The 20,661-nt window shown below is 40.0% G+C and overlaps 1 protein-coding gene across 1 annotated transcript in view; it reads left to right on the top strand.

Annotated features, from left to right (window-relative positions):
• Positions 1-20,661, top strand: part of MFSD6 (major facilitator superfamily domain containing 6) — a 37,815-nt gene that overhangs the window by 7,607 nt on the left and 9,547 nt on the right. Inside the window, exons 2-3 of the mRNA XM_081339134.1 lie at positions 10,076-11,685; positions 18,881-18,978. Of these exons, the coding sequence (XP_081195260.1) occupies positions 10,133-11,685; positions 18,881-18,978 (1,651 nt within the window). The 5' untranslated portion in view covers positions 10,076-10,132. The remainder of the gene's footprint in view (positions 1-10,075; positions 11,686-18,880; positions 18,979-20,661) is intronic.

Raw genomic sequence — 20,661 nt, forward strand, 5'->3', positions numbered from 1 at the left:
CTTGTGCTATGTGCTCCTATAGAGAACAATACAATTTCAAATGAGAGTTCCTGTTTTGGAAGAGGTATTGTGTCTTTTGAGGCCAGAGGGAATAGTCTTTCGGAGACCATCCTCTTACACACATCCCCTCTAAAAACAAGGCAGCATGTCTCTTTGCATTTACAACCCTTTTTTCAAATGCACAAGAGATATACTATTATTTGAAGTTTGTGCAAGTTGTGTCAGCTAATAAAACTTAAATTTAAAACTTACTGATAAATTATTTTAAACAGGTAACAGTTGTAGCTTCTTGCCGGGATGCACATGTGTGACAATTCCTGTCTTGGGTAATTTAACCCTGTGTAGCAGCTGTGGTTGTAATCCTATCTCCATTTTTATGACAATAAACTCTAGGTTACAACATGAGAGTATATCTTCACAACGAGCGTAAAGGTGCTCATCATATTTAAGCTGTATATTGGTTACTGAGATTCACCTTGGGTTTTCCCCTTTTGTAACACACTGTCAAAGGTAATAATTGTCTTTTTCTACAAAGTCTAACCAAAATACCTTTTCATCATCCAGTAAAGATCCCATGGTTAAGGAAGGGTTACATCTCAATAAGAGTGTGTGCAGAAGATCCCAAATCCAGTATCCTATCATTTCTAGATATGTCTTTCTGAAAATTTAATGAATCCCTTTTGGTCAGTATCAGAAAATACAGAGATAAATGGATTAACAATCTAATTCAAGACAGTATAAGGGAGCTTCTTATATTACTTTGTTTTGGAAAAATAATTTATTTACCTGGTTTTCTTCCCTGCCCACTATACTGTCTCTCTCCCATAGCAATTCTCATATTTAAGTAGTTGATATTTGATGTTTTTATTTAAATATCTTTTATTGCAGCTTGCAAATCAATGTTTTAAATGGTTAACCTCACTTCCTCCTTTACCTATCTCAGCGGCTCCCAACCTTTTCTATACCCCGCACCCCTAGAACGCTTCTGATATATTCTCGCACCCCTTACAAAAGTTTGAAATAATGGCAATGAATTATGCATATACACTATAATTTTGAAACCCCAAGTTTTCCCACCCCCTGGAATATCATTTTGCGTGCGCGCACACACACACGCACACGCACACACACATATCGGTTGGGAACCCCTGATCTAACTTCAGTACTAACCAACACGTAAAATAATATTTAAAAGCTTACTGATCTCTATTGTCTTGGTTTTTAACTTTCTATTTAATTCTTCTAATTTTAATTGTTTTACAGTATCTTTTTTTTATCATATTGTAAGCTGCCCACCCTTGCTGCATTAGTGAGACAGGCAGCATAAAAATTTAATAAATAAAGCAGTAAGGAGTAATAACATGTTTGAACAAATGAAAATAGGTAAGTTAAGATCCTAATAAACATGCAGTGCTCAAGGAAGGAAATTGTTGTGGTGAATTCAAAAGACAGGACAGGTTATGTAGGCACAGTAAATTACCTTTTGGCAGCTATGCTCATTTAAAACGAGTAAAGTGCACATTTACTTTCACAGCTGTGTGGATGCGTGTTGAAAATCGGTTTTGGGGAAAAAAAGTGGCTGACTGTTACCACAGTCAAAAGGGAAATGAGCAAGAGGATAACCTTTAGTTTTTGGTGTGCATTTGAAGGTGAGAAAAAATAGGTTTCCACACCAGTTCTCAGGCATAAATAACACTCATCTTGTGTCTGAAGGGGCTGGCTGACGTATCCAGGTCCCTTCAGACTACTTCAACCAGTGACAACAAAAACAGCCTAAAAACAGTTTGAGAACATGATATATTCAGAGGAAAATTTCCTCAGGAGATCAGAATGTAAAATATGTAGTGGTTATATTAGAAGCCAGGTATTCACCAACCAAGGGCAAAAATGAAGTGTCAACAGGCTTATCCGATGGTGCTTCTGATCTGTGATGAAAGCTTGCAGTGAATAAATTTTTTGTCTCCTTTTTAATTCAGCACCTTCTTCATGTGGGTATTTTTAGTCCTTAAAAATGTGCTGAGTTACCATGTTTGGTTTTAATCTATCTCTATTACTAGTATACTTTAAAGAAAGGCCTGGTTCATATGAGGAAAAAGACTTCAATGTATAAGTGTAATTAACTCTAAGAAAATTTTAACAGGTAAAAATGTTTTCTTTTGAATATTGTGGGGAAAATAAATTGAAATGAGAATTCTAAGAACAGGATCTATGACAAGGTGATCTAGATAATTAATTAGAAAAGAAGCTTAATGAGGTGGAGGATATTTGTAGATATTTAATTATCTTCTAAAATTATCAAGAAATGTACTAATTTAAGGTTGATAAAAGAATATTATTGGAAGTAGAGAAAATCAAGGAAAGCTATGTGGAATATAGAATTATAGAAACTAACTGTTATTGATTATTTGTAAATACAAACCCAGACAAAACAGTTTACCAAATATTGATGGTGATGTGTTTTATATATATATATATATATATATATATATATATATATATATATATATATATATATATATATATATATATATAACACATGTATGTGTGTGTGTGATGTATGTAATGTATGATGTATGTGTATATATATATGTATATGTATGTATATATATATATATATATATATATATATATATATATATATATATATATATATGTGTGTGTGTGTGTGTGTGTGTGTGTGTGTGTGTATAATGTGTGTGTGTGTTAAAATAAAACATTTTAAAAAAAGAAAAAAGGAAGGCTATTTAAGTACACATGGGTACAATTTATAACTTTGCCATCAACTTGAGGGTCCACCTTGAAATTTGTTACATCATTGACAGAGGCAGATGGGGTGACCTGGTGAATTGTGATATAATAATGGGACCTCAGGGATATCAAGTAGTTGATTGGCAAATCACTAATTTCAGTCAGTAGGGGCCTGGAGGAGTGAGTGTTAAGGTAAATTTTCACAAATCATTTAAAATGTGGATTGATGTATGTTGCTAGAAAGATCTGCAAAACAGATAATTAATACCAGGGTTTTTATAATGTAAATCATTTTTTTCCAGAGGTTAAAAATAAATACTACATACCGGTATATATTTATTTCTAGGCCACATCTGCACTTGGAAAGAAAGCTCAGTGAGTTCAGTAAGACTGCCAGTGACTGTTTGTAAACAACAACTCTTAAATAATATTTGGCATTTTTAAAATGTTAACAATAATAATAATAAATCCATTTGCAATGAAATCATGCTGCTAATTTAGGCGATCAATGGATCACTTTGCTATATTAGGTTTACAGTTAATTATAATAAATTCTGTTAACCAGCCAACGCACGAGCTTCTTTGAACTCTTTTCATTGGAGTAAACAAGGCTGATTTCCTCCCAAGTCCTTGGAGGCACTCTTTGACATGACTTGGCCTTGTAAGGTGAATAAATGCCATTGTGCATAGCAATGGTGCTGATCCCTTTCCTCTTTCAGGAGGAAATTCGTCCCCTTCTATTGCTATTGTTTTCTATTCCAGAAAACAGCTCCCATTAACTGCTAGCTTTACAGCATGACGTCTGCACGAGTCAATTGATGTGTAGCTTCCTGGGTTCTAGCATGGCGGCAGCTCCAAAAAGCATATGGAGCTGAATCACCTGTTGGTACCACATGGAGTGTGTTGTTTATAAGTATGGGGAAAGTTTAGGAGATGTTGGCACCATGTGGTCTGTCTAGTTGCAGGAAAAGCCATTGCCACCATTTTTTCAGAACTTACAAAACTAGCTAAGCTGCTTGGTAACAGTACATAGTTAACGTTGTTGGGTGTTTTTTTTGGTCTGCTTTATAAATGGGATTGATGGATGTTCAAATCGGTGGGTTGGATGAAGGAAACATTATTTGCCTGAGATGTCAGTGGTGATGGGAAAATTGACTAAGAAAAAGTGTCCTGAACAAGAGTGAGCATGAAAATGTATAGCTAAGAAACAAGTAGGAATGCTGACGAACAGGCTTCTAATTGTCTCCAGTGGTTCATTATGCCTGTGTAGGGCCTTAGGCAAAATAAAATTTAAGGGGCCCCCCATATTAATTTCATCTAATAATGCATCACAAATAATATTTAAACAATTTACGACAAATGATTGTCTAGCTTTTAACTGCACATTTTGTTCTTAATAAATTGTTAATACCTTTACAAACAATGGTGATTATAGTACAATGTATGCCTTCCATGATTAAGGAAGATGCAAATCACAATAAATCACACAAAAGTACAATTATATCATTTTATATGCATAGATATTTAATATTTGATATGTGTGTGCACCAGTATGGTTTTGTGTTTAAGCTCCCCTTTTTTAAATTCACAAAATGGTATGGTCTGATCTCATATGCAAATGAGTCTTCTATTGGTCATCAGGCCATTAAAAATTCAAATAATAACTGTGGAACATGGGAAGGAGGCAGAGTTGTCACATGTACCAGAGGCCATGCTAACCCAAGGTCCCAGAGGTTGCTTTTGGAAATTGCCACTGATTTGAGAAAGGATATGTGAAAAAGGGGAATCAGTTTTCTTAAAATGTAATTTCGGGGCCCCTCTTTTGGTGGGTTGCCTAAGCAAATGTTGTATTTGTTTGTGGTATAATTTCCCACTAATTGTCTTGCTTCGATGTGTAAATATTCCAGGTATTTTGTGAAGCAAGGGCGATGTTGTTTTTCTGCTGCTGCTTCTTTTTTTAAATAAAAGTAGAATATTTGGGAAACCTTTGGCACAGATTTAAAAAGATGGCAAAGAACAACAGTTTGCTTTTTGGTAAGTGGAAGTTTTATGGCTGGCGCCCTGTCTAAAAAACAGGCCAGCTGTTTTTTGTTCTGAATGAAAAAAGGGATATTACCCTTTATTCTGTATTTTTTTTTACTCTTTGTAGTCTGGTGCCATGGGGATAAGGAAAATTCTACCAATCTCAGTAAAGCTCAATAAGACAGGTGAATCTTTTCTTCTGTTTCTCATGAAAACAACAGTGGCTCTAAGTAGCAGAAATGTATCTTAGGCTTCCAAGAGGTCTTCAGGATGGGAATCTCAATCCCTTGTAGAAAATGTTCTTCAAGGAATGATTGTGCTCAGCTAAAGGGCTTCAGTGCCTTTTCTGAAACATGCCCCCCCCCCTGTATGTTTCCTTTTCATTGGCAAACAAACCATCTCGTGTATTTTTATCAACCTTCCCTCCCAATTTTGTCCCTTCCTTCTCCCAAGCTTTCATTTATCTAATCTTTCGGTTTAATGGTTTATTAGTGTCAGTTGAAGACTTTTATATTTAGATGTTATACTTTTCACTGTACATTTACTTGTTTATACTTATCCCCAGCAAAACTTTACTGAGGAAAAAAAAGGTTTCCTCTTTTTTTGGGGTTTTTTTTTAGGAAACACAGTTCAGTTATCCAATCTTTTCTAATAGAACTGAAAGGATGGATTAAAAGTGCCAACATTTTAATTATCTCTGTGGCTACAGTTAATAGGTGAGACAGCCTCTTTTCTCTCTGCAGAATCTTGCGCTTGCATTAAACCAAAGTTTTGATTCACGGACAAATTTATGCAGCCTGTATTAATGCAGCTAAGTAGCACAGGTTCTAAAAGGCAAATGTTACTTCCTTCTTCATTATGTAGGAAAATCTGGGAAAACTACAGAAATAATAAAAACCCAAAGGAATCGGAGAGTTTTTCAAGCCAACATATTTTATTAAAAGGCATAAGGTTATGAAAGCTACCTTAAACTAATATAGCTCTCTTCCTACAGTTTGTTCGATAAGAAATCATAAAGGCCCCTTCAGGGGTTATCTGAACTTTTGGTAAGTTCACGGACAGAGTTATGGTGATGTAAGATGATTTCATATTTGCAGAATTTCTCTTGTTTACTTTCTTGTTTCTTTCAATACAGGTACTGCTTGACTGATGACCATAATTGAGCCCAAAATTTCTGTTGTTAAGTAAGACATTTCTTAAGTGAATTTTGTTCCATTTTACGACCTTTCTTGCCACAGTTGTTAAGTGAATCACAGCAGTTGATAAGTTAGTAACCCTGGCTTCCCCATTGACTTGAAGGTTGCGAAAGGGGGTCACATGACCCCTGGACGGTGCAACGGTCATAAGTATGAACCAGTCTCCAAGCATCTGAATTTTGATCATATGATCGTGGGCTTGCTGCTAAGTTTGTAACTGTGAAAAACGGCCCTAAGTCACTTTTTTCAATGAAGTTGTAACTTCGAACGGTCACTAAGTGGTCTGTTGTAAGTCAAGGACTACCTGTACTGACTTTTTACTTCCATTATGCAAGATCCCTTCCTGCTTTCACTAAGGCTCCCAACCTGTTAATATGGTTTTAGTAGGCAAGTGGAAAGGATGCCTTTAGGGAATTTTCCAGTGACTGAAATAGAAGGGGTTTGATAATTGTGATGAAACGCAGTAGCAAAGAAGCATCCTTCGAAGTCGGTGGTTGTGTCAGCCACCTGCCTCCTTTTTCTCACTCCCCATGGGGAAATCATGAACTGTACTGGCCATGCGTGAAAAGCTAGAGGAAGTGGGGCACCAAGGGGACCAAATGCATTATTTCTGGTTGAGCCAATTGCATCCCACAATTGGAAATGGAAAAAATAGAATTATTTCTAGGAAAGGGAGGGGCTCCTAGCTGAACTCCTTCCTGAGTTTCCAATGGCTCTCTGATGCAATTCGTCTCTCCCTAATAGGAGTTCTTTCAGCCTAGGTTTATTCCCTTCCCTTCAGCTAAGTGATGGGGTTAATTTCAAGCCCACATCACATGGTTTAACAGCAAGTATTCTTCCTCTGAGGTCCATAATGGCACTCAAGGGTAAGCTGGAGGTCTGTTCAAGCACCGAATGCTAAATGCTTTTCTGTTAAATGCCATCATTTTCTTTATCTGAGCAGCATCCATCCATTAGTTGAAGTCGGTCAGCTCTCTGTAGACAATCATCTGGAAATGTGTCTCTTCTTTTACACTTTCATATTGCAGCGTATGTAGCTATCTAGCCCCTTGTTGATAACAGCTGAGATGGATGAATAGAAAAATAAAAAGAATAATAAAACGGATTTTTTTATAAAAAAAAACCCTGATGTCCTGAAATAATGAATACTCATGAAAAATAAACAGTTGATACGGTAGCTCAGCTTTCTAATAGACTTTTTAGTTTAAATTATTGTTTAACTGATACATTGATTAATTTTCTGTAGACCAGCTAATAATTGACCATCCATGTTTTTCTGTGGTCAAAAAGCCAAGGAAATTGCTATGTAGATAGCAGCTGATATAAGCTCAGTTCTTTTGCAGATGAATACATTGATTTTACGTCACCTTTTGCGGGTCATAATAATAATGGTCATCATACTTTGCATTATTTCTTTGTTTTTTAAAAGTAGGTAGCAATATTTTTTCCAATGGATCATGCATATTTATTGCAATATTCCTAACATTTTAAAAATAACTAATTACAGCAATAGTTAATTTACTTTTGTGACAAGTATTAAAATTGTTCCTGGCTGAAATACGTTGTTGTTGTTGTTGTTTTGGTGGTGCTAATAAGCAAACGCTTTAAAAACATCAGCCTAACATTTTAAAACAGATGATTGATCACTGCAGTCTTATGAATTATTTAAAAAGGACTACGGAATTCTTTAGTCGATATAACCATGTTATCTAAGAGTTGTACATGCTGTGGTCCAAGATAAATTGCAGAGTGCACCAGAGTGAGAAAGATGTTCTAGTCTAATGCTTAAAATGTAAGTGTAACCTAAAAATGAATTTGTGCGTCACTCACCATAGCATAGAGTACTATATCATATAATTTATCACTCCTAGTAAATTATGAATGATAGCCTCAACCGTATTCTCCCTCCTAAGCACTAAATGGAGAGTCCTCCATCCTTCTATATAGCTACAAGGTAAAATGTCTGCTGAAATAATTATTTGTGTCCTTCCAAATGGTTATATGGGAACTGTTAAAATAGTCTCAGTTATATCAGTTTATAATTTATATTTGATGAATTAGCCAGTCTGTGCATATTTATCTTCAGCAGCATCACCACACATCTGAGGTCAGGAATGATAATATTCTAAAATTAGCAGGGGAACATTAAGGAACAACAAAGACCAGTTTCATTGAGAAATAGCTTACATGGTCATTTAAGAATATGAATTAACTTGCTAAGAAAGCCTTATGGGATAATACATCTATTTTTGGAATTCAAATTGTTTGAACTGGTTTTGTGATAATATAGATACGTGTGTGTGTGTATGTGTGTGTGTGTGTGTGTGTGTACCTTGCAATAAATCTTTTGCTGAGCCAAGAAAAGGGATGCTCTTTTTGTCTAAAGCACCATCCATCCCCAAAGTGGCCAAACATTTTAAAATAAAATAAATTTATGAAAGGTTTCTTGGCTCTGGGTCAGGGGGATGGCTTTTCACTTCCTATCAAATGATCAGATGACTTTATTTTCAGTGTTCATGACCACTTTTAAATAACTTGCTTTGTGGTTGTTGTGTAGTGGGTTCTGGAGAGCAGGAAGGACGCCAAGACGATGAGTACAACATAACCAGTGGCGTAGCGTGGGGGGTGCAGGGGGGGCCGGCTGCACCAGGCGCAACATCTGGGGGGCGCGCTCGCACTCGCAGCTCTCTGCCCCTGCCTGGCTCACTCTCTCTTACTGCAGTGCTGGCTATGCGAATGTAATCCGAGCCGCCGGGTCGCCGCCCACTGTGGAGGGGGGGTGCCAGGCGTGCGGTTAGGGGGCGCAAATTACTTGCCTTGCCCCGGGTGCTGACAACCCACGCTATGCCACTGAACATAACAGCTCTTTATTAGGTGGAAGTGACTGTACTGGGGGATAGGGGTTACCTGCACTCATATATACCTGGCCAGTACCTGGCCAGGTACACAACCAACCAATCGGGTTGAACCTCTGTTTCCCGCCGAAATTGCTTCCCGCCAAAACAGTTACAGTTCAATATCTCCTGGTGGTGACTCTTAAACACAGCTTTAGGTTTCCAATAAAGCTTAATACATAACAGTGGTCATTCCCATTCCCACTCCATTTTCACTCCCAATTCTCTGTTCATTTAAACCTATGCGTGCATGCAATTTTCTCTGTTTTGATTAAGAAGAAATAAGGTACTGGTGGTATAGCAGAATTGATGCTTTGTCAAGCTAAACTAAATTTTATTAAGAGATTGCATGCTTTTATATATTGCAAGGGTCTCTTATTAGGAGACAATGGTAGCTAATTCCAAGATGCTGATTACAGTATTTACTGCTACTATTTGGCTTCAAGAAGCAACTGGGTAAATAAGTTCATGTTTAATGCTTAGCTTTGCAACTACCACATGATTTCTGTTTTCCATAGTCTCAGAATTGCGTTTGCTTCCCCCTCACCATATCTCCTCATACTGTTGCCTATGTGTAGACTAGTGCCCCTTTCAGTTGGCCAATGGAAAATGCAAAAAGTGATGTTCCATCTGGTGCTTTTGTTTCTGCACACCAGCCACTGTATGTGGAAGTGGGGATGAAAATAGCCAATAGAAACATCAGAAAAGGGAAGGATAGCAAAGGCACATAATAGCTAGACTCAAGGAGACTAGACTGGAGAAATCCCAGGAGTGGAGCAAGGAGAGAATGCCTACTGATCCGATGCTATCTACCCTACATTTTTTGAAGGAAACTCAACATTATTGATTCCCCTCTGGGGGAATCAGCTAAGTTAGAAGTCAACCACCTCAACCAAGTTGATTTGCAGATGTCACATAAGATCATGGCAGTGGTGGGATTTAGCCGGTTCGCACCAGTTCGGCAGAACCGGTAGCTAATCTTTTGTTCCCAAGGCCCAGAATGGACTTCCAGAAGCGGCATCCACACAGAGAACCAGCTGTTCACTGGATCATGGAGATCTAGGAGTGGTACTGATCTCAGATTAATTCAGATTTTATATATGTAGGCCATAGCGAGAAGGGAAATATTTTGGCCTTTGAGATGATACCATTCTTCCTCTCAAATATTTAAGTACTGTCCTATCATAACTGCTGACTTTTTTTGTGTGTCTACAGGCTCCTTGAACTGAAGTCTGGAGAATCACATGCATATCTCATGCTTACAGTGAAATCATGGCAACCAATGATAAAGTAGCCATCTTAACTGATGATGAAGAAGAGCAGAAGAGAAAATATGTGCTTGCTGACCCTTTCAGTGAGATCCCTAAGGAGCAAGATCTCCAAACCCAAAGTGATACTCTTTCAACTGAGACCACTACTATTCCAGACGAAGAGCTTGACTGGCTTGAAAGACACTGCGTGAAAGTGAATAATGATCTCTTGATCTCAAAAGTTTTTTATTTTTTCTTTTATGCTGCTTATGGTTCCCTGTACCCATTGCTTCCTGTATACTACAAACAACTAGGCATGACTCCCAGCCAGAGCGGACTCCTGGTAGGGATTAGATACTTCATTGAATTTTGCAGCGCTCCGTTTTGGGGAGTGGTAGCAGATCGCTTTAAAAAGGGAAAAGTTGTTCTTCTCTTCTCCCTTTTATGCTGGGTGCTGTTTAACGTGGGAATTGGATTTGTTAAGCCAGCAACCTTAAGGTGTGTAATAAAGAAACCTATTCCTGTTCTCCCTACCAATGTCAGTCACCTTACAGCAGCATCTCCGCAGAATATCTCCATTTCTCCCATCATGCCCACTCTGGGAAGTATGATAACAAAGGGCCGAGAGAAAAGAGATTTGCTGACTTACAGCTTGCCAACTCTGAGCTCAGCTTTGCCCACGAATTCAAAAACTACCTTTTCTCCAACTATCCAAAATGGAGCTAGGAAGCATGCTTTAAAAGAAGAAGAGGGTGCAACTGTTGCCAGTGCACCGAAAGGTATTGTTACTGCGGGTCCGTTGGGAAACACCAGCCACACAACAGCATCACCTGCAGTCACCACAAAAACAGCCCCTCCTGCCCATTTTGTTCTTGTATATGATCATGAGGAGGTTGAAGCGATCTTCTTGCTCATCCTCCTTGTCGTGATTGTGGGAGAGTTTTTCAGTGCCTCCTCAGCCACTATAGTGGACACCGTGACACTGCAGTATCTTGGCAAACACCGGGACCGTTATGGGCTACAACGAATGTGGGGGTCTCTGGGCTGGGGACTGGCCATGCTGTCGGTAGGCATTGGCATTGACTCCACCCGTATTGATGTGCTCATTGAAGGCCAAGGCTGTAAGGCTCCAGACTACAAGAACTACAGGATTGTTTTCATAGTCTTTGGAGTCTTGATGACCCTCTCTTTGATTGTGGCCACCCAGTTCAGGTTCCGGTACAATCACTACAAGCAAGAGGAAAACCAAAGCAATGAGCCAGAGGATTCCCGCATGGACCGAAATTCCTCCACAGATTCCTCCCACGACACTCAGAGTGATACAAGCCAGTCCCAGTCTTTTAACTTTTGGCACTTGATTAAGATGCTCTGCACTATCCAGTATGGCTCAGTGCTGTTTGTGGCATGGTTTATGGGCTTTGGATATGGCTTTGTGTTCACCTTCCTTTATTGGCACCTGGAAGATCTGAATGGCACCACCACGCTTTTTGGCGTTTGCTCTGTTTTAAGTCACATCTCTGAACTGACGGCATATTTCTTCAGCCACAAGCTGATTGAGCTGATTGGTCACATCAGGTAAGCCAAAGCTATAAGCATTGCTAGAACAGCAATAGGCAGTGCTGTGTTGAGAACCCAGGTGGTTCATTTTGCAATTTGCACATTCTTGCACATTAAGATACGTAAAAATTCTGCTTAGTGACATACACTGAACAAGTACAGAACAAAGAACTATATTTCCATGTCCTGTTCGTGTAAGCTAAACAATTATTTCTTACAATAAGTCATGGATCTGCAAAATTAGCTCTTCCAGGAAGTGTAAACCTATATAGAGCCATCCTTTATAAGTCACTTTCAGTCATTCAAAGCAATTTTTTAAAAAAATTTTCTAGCTGTAATTTTTAATTCTCAGAATACTTAATTTCTTTATGTCTCGGATGAGGATGAGGTATGGAAAGATTATCTTACTTAATGCTGCTGTACCTAGTAAGTTCCTAGTACCTAGGTGAACTCTTGCTATATAAGAAATAGCCAAATGCTGAAATTTACCACTGGGCCGTCTCAACCAATTCCCCCCCCCCCCCTCGATATCTGGAAATGCAGTTAAGTGAGGCATCATGAGACTGTACTGTACATGGTTTTATGTTATTTTTCTGGCGATCATTAAGCGGAACATCACATGTTTGCTATTTGCAACCTTCCTTGCCTGCTTGCCCCATTGATTTTGCTTTTCAGAAGCCGGTTGGTAGATCACAAATGGGGATCATGTGACTTCGGGAAGCTGCAACCGTTGAAAATACATGACAGCTGCCAAGCACCTGAATCATGATCACGTAGAGAACCAACCTAGAACTAAGGAGAAATTTCTGGCAGTTAGAACAATTAATCAGTGGCCCGGTTTGCCTTCAGAAGCTGTGGGTGCTCCATCACTGGAGGTTTTTAAGAAGAGACTGGACAGCCATTTGTCTGGAATGGTATAGGCTCAAACGGGAGGTTTGACTAGAAGACCTCCAAGGTCCCTTCCAAGTCTGTTATTCTGACTTCAGTATCTTACCTGTTACGGTTCAAGTAAAATATAACTTTTAAAATAAGTGCAGTCTTGGTAAGTCTTAATGATAACTGTAAATATGTATGTTTGAAACTACTTTTTTAAAAATCTGAAAATAAAGAGAGGTTGTGAAGGGGACAGTCATTGGATGACATAACCTGAGTGCTACGGGAGAAAGTTTTTCAAAATAGGGTCATTTGAGCCTGGTCATTCGCGCCTGGAGCGAGAACTCTAGATTGATTTGATTTTTTGTTCAATCATCTGTTGGTTTGTTTAATTGTCATTAGTTTGGTCTTCTTTTCATTTAATTTTACTCCCAGTTTTTCACTGTGCTCTTTGACTTATAGCACTGCATTTTTGGCTATCAGAGTAGCGTCATCAGCATAGCATACATTATTGATGTTTCCCCTCCATTTTTAAAACTATGTTCATCTTCTTCCGATCTAGTTTCCTTTAATATATATTCAGCCATATGAATTAAATAAATAAGGGAAGAGCATTCAACAGCAGGCCTCAAACTTTCTGGCTTGGCAGGCTGGTGGGGGGGCAGGAGAGGGGATGGTTCCATGTGAGTGGCAGGCGTTGCACAGGAGCGTGCGCAGTCCCATTCATGCAGGTGGCGGGCGCGCACAAATGGAGCTTTGTGGGCCAGTAGTGGGCCAGGATCCAGGGGTTGGGGACCCCTGGTATACAATCTTATTACAAGCCTTTGCCAACATGGAGCCAGTCTGTTTCACCATGTTTGGCCTGTACTGGGGTTTCTTGACTTGTATATTTGTTTCTCATGAGGACAATGAGATGTTTTCGGATTCCCGTTTTTCTTTCACATCCTGATATGATTGTCACAAAGGCCTTTCTGTAATCAGTGAAACACATATTGTGTTTTTTGGCTTTTGTCAATTATCCAGTGTGCATCTGCAATAATGTCTTGTGTTCCTGAGTCTTCTATAAAACCTGAACATATGGCATTTCTTTTTCCATGTAGCTTTAATGTAGCTACTGTGTGTTAGATTGTCCATTGTTTTGCTAGAACGTGAAATTGTATAACTGTATAATAGTTTGCAGATTCCATTAAATCTCTCTTTTTTTGGCATTGGAATGTAGAGTGACCTCTTCCAGTCGGTTGGCCGCTATTATTCTCTAGTTCTACTGTCTTAGTTTGGTTAGAATCTTGACTAACTTGTCTTCTGTTATGCCATATTTCAGTGGATATTCCATCCGTTCCTGTAGCCTTTCAACTTAGTAATGACCAGAGTGTTGATCTAACTTCATCTTCTAGTACTAGAGGTTCTTATAAGTAAGGAATCTTCTAAGGCAGGGGTCTTCAAACTTGGCCCTTTTATGACTTGTGGACTTCAACTCCCAGAATTCCTCAGCCAGCATGCCTGGCTGAGGAATTCTGGGAATTGAAGTCCACAAGTCATAAAAGGGCCAAGTTTGAAGACTCCTGTTCTAAGGTATCTTGAATGTTGATAGTTTTAATGTACAGTGTTTCGGTATACTCTTCCATCTTTCTTTGATCTCCTTTGAAGTAGTTAATGACTATCCATTAGTGTCCTTTAGCTCCAGTTCAAGACTGGAACCTCCTAAGAAATCTTTTGAAAGTACTTCCTTGTTTTTCCACATCTGCTTCTCCAGTGTCTTTACAGAGTTGTAATGTTGCTTCTTGTCTCTTCTAACAGCTTTCTGAATCTCTGTTAAGTTCTTTTCTGATTATTATTATTTTTTTGTCCTTCTTGGCTTTGGCTTCTCTTAGCAATTGCCATGGTTTGTTCTAACAAACCAGTTTGCTTTCTTCTCCTCATTTTTGATGGTCTCTTTTTTACATTCAGGACTTCATGGTGATTCATGCTGTTCTTGAAAATGATGGGTATACGTTCAAGATCATATTGTGGAAGCTTCCTCCTCCTCCTCCTCCTCCTCCTCCTCCAGTTGGTGATCTACGGTCAACACCTGGCCATGTCTTTGATGCTATAATTGAGCACTTCCAGGTCCTTTTAACAATAATACACAGTAGCCAGAAGGAGGAGGAGGAGTTCAAAAAAAGTCTTGAAAACAACAATTAAAAGATAATGATAAAATATCAAAGTGTACTTGTATAGGGCAAAAAGCAAGGTAGAAAAGCCTAGAGCAGGGGTGTCAAACTCAATTTCATTGAGGGCTGCATCAGCATTGCGCTTGCCCTCAGGGGGCCGGGTGGGTGTGGCCTGGGTGGGCGTGGCCTACTGGGTGGGTGTGGCTAGAGTGCATATGGCCTACTGGGTGGGCATGGCTAGCTCTACATAGTTCGCATCAAGGGTGCCTATGGGGGCCTGGGCAGGAGTGGGACAGATCTGAGGGTCTCTGGCAGAAGGAGGGTCTCTGGGCCAGGGCCAAGGCAGTGGGGGCCGTTCCCTCACTGTTTCCAGGATGGCTTTGCGGGCCGCATGAAACCACTTCGCGGGCCAGATCCGGCCCCCGGGCCTTGTGTTTGACATGTCTGGTCTAGAGTTATACCAAACTGAACGTGATTGCTAAATTGTGAGCTGTATGGAATTAGCCAGAGGGAATTATATGGAAGTGTGAATTGTGAGAAAGGCAGGGAGGAGGAGAAGGTGCAGGAGAGAAAAAGGGAACCACCGGATGCCCTGAATGAGAGAGGCAGGGAGGGGGCTGGTGAAAAGAGCCTTCCTTGGAAGTGTGAGGAGGGGACCCTCCTTCCTCAAACTGGGAAAGCCCAAGGGGGAATTGGAAGAAGTCAAGATTGGTTTCCACTCCTATAGCTTTCCAGAAGCTAATGTGAAAATCACTGTGGAAAAAGTCCTGATTGGAGGGGGAATGATCAGAACCAGACGTTGGATGTGTCATGGTTTAATATAAGTTAGTAAGATGATGACGTTCCGTTTTTTTTTGTATTTATTGCTGCACTTGCTGCTGGCTGTTGCCTTTGTGCATTGCCTGGATTAGAATCTTTTTAAGATTAAGACAGGGTAAAAATGAATAATAGCCAAGTATTCCTACGTTCAGGAACCACGAACCCTAATATAATCAATATGCATATGCGTGAAAGCCGGCTAGATGACTTTGGGCCAGTTACTCTCTCTCAGCCTACCCTCCTCCTCACAGGGCTGTTGCTGTGGGAAAAATAAGAGGAAGAAGGTGTGTTGGGTACGTTCACCGCCTCGAACTATTTGTAAACGTAATAAAGGCGGGATACCAATAATTAGATAAATAGGCGTGAAATGGAGAGGGAAAAGGGGAGGAATATAAGATGGTTATGCATATGCAGGTTACTAATGAGACAAATTACAATAAGCAAATAAACAAAAACTCATTATGTTTGTTGAGATCTTCTAAGATGGCCTGAAACCTTTTGATGTATTAAATTTGGATTGCTAACAAAGAATTAAAGGGAGAGTGAAAACACTCAAGACATACCTTTTGATGTGTATTTGAGTTCAACAGTTTCTTGCTTTATTGTGCTGGTAATTTGTGTTTTTGTTTGTTTGTTCCAGAACAGCTCTTTCAGACCTATAATCCTGGGAGGTTAAAATGCTCTGATATTGCTTTGTCCTTGTTTTGGGTCCTAATGTCAAATTTGTGTCCATTACCCTGACCTGTTTGTCGTCAAATGATAATACATATCATATTGGATGAAAAGCATGTGGAAATAATCTTATGCGTGAAGTTGTTGGGACCTGCTATTGTGTTGTTAACGTAAATGCAGGGGCAAAGTAAACATCTGGTTTTATTGCCGGGTCTTCCTCACCTTAACATCTGTTTGTGAGAATCTGCTCCAGGTTGGGTAGTTGTCTGTTTGCAAGTATGAGTTTGCCGCCCAGTGCTTGAGAAAGTGTAGTGGATTGCAGATTATGAATAATGTGTTTGAACAGTTTTTCAAACTGTTTTTCAACAGTTTGAACAGTTTTTCAAACAGATTTTTGTCTGTTGATTTGACTGTTGATCTCGTTGGGTGGATAGTCTCCTAAATCAGGGCTTTTCAACCAGTGGTACGGGTACCACCTGTGGTACATTGGCACCTGGCAGGTGGTACGCAGCCATCCTAGAAAAGTGGTAGCGGGGGAGGGGAATGAGCTGAACCGGTGGCAGCACCGCACAAGCCTGAGCGAGAGATGGCTGGAGCTGCAGGGCTGTCAGGACTCAGCGGAAGCGCCAGGATCAGCACTTCTTTGGGGCTGTCAGGGCTCAGCGGAAGCCCCAGGATCAGCGCCAGGCTCCAGCTGGAGCTCAGTGCTGATCCTGGTGCTTCTGCTGAGCCCAGAAGAAGCACCGATCAGCTGGAATGTTGCAGCATCCCCAGGGTCTTGTGATTTACATTCAGTTGCTTGGCAACTGATTCATATTTATGACGGTCACAGTGTCCCAGGGTCATGTGAAGTGACCAAACCTTGCTGCAACCACCCAGCAGATGAGGGGAATAAAAACCAAACACCCCCCCCACCCCACCCCCGCTGCCAATCCTCAACAGATGCTCACAACAATGAAAACCTCGGACAGGAGGAAGAGCGCTGCCGGGCAGGGAGGCAGGTGTCTTGCTCCGCTGTGTCTTGGGGGGCACTTTTTCCAGTGCCATTGTAACTAAGTCACTAAGCGAACTGTTGTAAGTCGAGGACTACCTGTACTTCATCACTCTTTTGCTTTTTTTTTTTTTGGTCAAGTTTTTGACACCTTGCTAGGTGACTGGTGGTACTCGGATGTTGCCATATCCTAAAAGTGGTAACAGTGGGTGAAAAGGTTGAAAAGCCCTGTCCTAAATGCATGGTTTCAAGTCGGAGTTGCTGTCTGCTCTTTTCCAAAGTAGCCGCAGTCATATAGACAAGCTTCCCCTCTTCTCCTCAGGCATTCTTCTTTTCTCTCAGAACTGTAGTTACAGGCATTCAAGTGGTTGGGGAGGCTGGGCCTTCTCCCCATTTCATCACACCCAGGAGGCAAAGGCCTTTTTCCTGGCACTCCGCTTAATGACTTGCGCAGTTGCTTAACAACTGCAACTCAGAGAGCCAGGATTGTGATCATTAAGTGAAGCGATCAGGTAGCATCTTGTTTAATGCCTCCCCCTCACTCAGTGACCAAGATTCCAGACCCAGTTGTGGTTATAAGTGGAAGACTATCTATATCCAGTTTTGGCAAACTAAATATTTATAATTATGAGCATATTTCAGAATTCAGACATTCAGGAAGACATTAAATATATCAGTGAATCCATATGGGCTCTGTTAACATTGAAATGTATTTGTTTCCAATATTATGCATTTAGAATGATAGCTTATTCTGCTAAAGGCACGACATATTTACAATAAATATCCTCTTTTTTGCCAGTTACATATTTTTATTATTATTTACATTGTACAGTTTTACACTGAGTATAAGCCAGGAAATATTTTGGGTAATTAGTTGAATATTCTTACCATTGTGTTTATACATGGCACTTGAGACTCAGTAAATACAGCGTATGATTTATACTTATTCATTTTTTTTTAAATAAAGAACCCCACTGATTTTTCTCTGCAGTAATACTCAGAATGAACAACAGGAAAGCTATCTTAATGTTTCAATGCCGATAAATATTTAAAGCAATCAGTGTATAGATAAATACATCTAATAACATACTTACATATCATGAAAGAATAAATGATAAAATGCTTTAAAAGAAATGGGCAACTGCTACTGTGCATAAAACATTTTCAATGAAAATAGAATGAATGGTAAGTGGGATTCTGCAACAATTTTTCACTCCCCCTGCTGTACCACCCTACTTGCCCATTTTCCTCATCAACAAACAATACTCTTCAGTATCTGGTTATTGTGTGTGTATGCGCGAGCACGCACACACTTGTCTGTGCACACAGAGACCTTTGAGTCAGTTTTTTTTTCTCCTGGTGACTGACTGAACTACCCTCTTCAGTTTCTTGACAAAATTTTAGAAGAATTGGCTCCTTCCTCGGGCTGAGAGAAAGCGACCGAACGTCTCCCGGCTGGCTTTGTGCAAGACTAGAACTCGTAGTCTCCCAGTTTCTAGCCACTACTATCTCTCTGCATTTTCCCTCTGCATTTTAAGAGTGTTTGTGAACAACTTGGTGTCCAGTCCTGGATATTTTTTTTAAAATCTTCACCTTTTGTGAAGCTGGAGTAGAGCAGGTTGAAAGCAATACAGTAGATAATTTGTTGGTAAGAATATTAAAACATGTCAAAAGTAATCCACGATCTCTCCTCTCATTTAACTTGCAGAGTTCTGTATATCGGTCTTGCCTGCAATACAGCTCGTTATATTTATATCTCCTATCTAGAAAATGCGTGGACTGTTCTGCCTATGGAAGTCCTTCAAGGTAAGAAGATAGGACGCTTCGGCGTCTTGAACTCTACGTTCCAGGCTCCTGGTTGTAATGCCTGCTGAACCACAACTAAGCTATAAAAATCATTCTGGGCTTCAGCTTTTGTCAGGAACTACAGTAATCAAAAGGGATCGTTCTCTTTTTTGCACAGTTGTATTATGGCTGGTGGAGAAAAAGGTGAATGACAGGAAGTGGTTTTTACAGTTGACGGACCTAATATTCTGCTGTGTGATCTAAGCCAACAACACGCCCTTTCACCAAACAAGGGACTCCTGATGAAACTTGCAGCAGATAAGGCTTAGTTGCTAGCAGGGCTTTACCTAGAAGGCGTTCGCTTCTTAATCTGTTGATATCCTATTACCTGTAATTGAAAGGAAAATACTGTTTTTTTAAAAACCAACCACACATTCAGGCAGAACCAGTTTTGTTTTGTTTTGGTTAATATTAGTCATTTTCTGTCACCGAGGTGAAAGTTAAAGAACAAATAGCTGGTAATGGATTTGGGGGGAAATGAAGAGGTGGAGATTCTGAGATTTAAGGAAGACTTGTTGAGATGTGGCCTGAGCCCTATGAATGAACGCATCTGATCGGAAAGGAGGCAGTAGAAATAAAAGCTTTCAAGTCCAAGAGAAAAATGTTGCAAAATGGAAAAAAAATTAGGTCCATAAATAAATAGATAGATGATAGATAGATAGATAGATAGATAGATAGATAGATAGATAGATAGATAGATAGATAGATCATAGATAGATAGATAGATAGATAGATAGATAGATAGATAGATAGGCCCATCCGGTAGAAGATAGCTGTGCTCATAATTTTCGTCCAGGAAACTTAAACTACCTTTAGTCTTTTCCCTCACTTAGGTTAAACATTCTAACTATGAATAAAGGTAAAGGTTCCTTAGTCGTTTCCAACTCTAGGGGCCGGTGTTCATCTCCGTTTCAAAGCCGAAGAGCCAGCGCTTGTCCGAGGACGTCTCCGTGGTCATGTGGCCGGCATGACTAGACGCCAAAGGCGCATGGAAGGCTGTTACCTTCCCACCGTAGTGGTCCCTATTTTTTTACTTGCATTTTTACGTGCTTTCGAACTGCTAGGTTGGCAGAAGCTGGGACGAGTAACAGGCGCTCACTCTGCTACGCGGCACTCGGGATTCGACCTGCCAAACTGCTGACCTTCTGATTGACAAGCTCAGCATCCCTTATAACTATGAATAGGATATTTTTATTTATTTGCTATTAGATTTGTATTCTGACTTCGTTTGTACAACTCAAGGCAGCCTAGATATTGTTCCCATCTCCTATTTTTCCCCTTAGCAGTGACCCTATGAGGTGGACTGGTGTGAAGGAGCTACAAAGGGGAAGTGATGTGGTGGACTACAGGGAAGTAGTAGGTTCCCAGGAAGGAGGAAGCACATTCCAAAGGGGAGGGGGGAATGGGGAGACAAGGGACAACACAGCCCACAGCTGGATCACAGAAGGAGGCAGAGATTTAGAGTAGCCACTCCCTAGAAACTCCCAGGTTATATTTGTTCGTGTTAGAATAGTATAGGTTTAATCTGACAAGATTCTATCTGCTTTGAACAAATAAAGAACTGAACTTTTGCCTGAATTGTTCTATGTTGTTCTTGGGCTGGGCCTGACTTTTGGACTGAGAGTGAGAGTGACTAGCCCCCAA

Source organism: Vipera berus (assembly GCF_964194415.1).
Source record: "Vipera berus genome assembly, chromosome: 1".
Classification (NCBI taxonomy): domain Eukaryota; kingdom Metazoa; phylum Chordata; class Lepidosauria; order Squamata; family Viperidae; genus Vipera; species Vipera berus.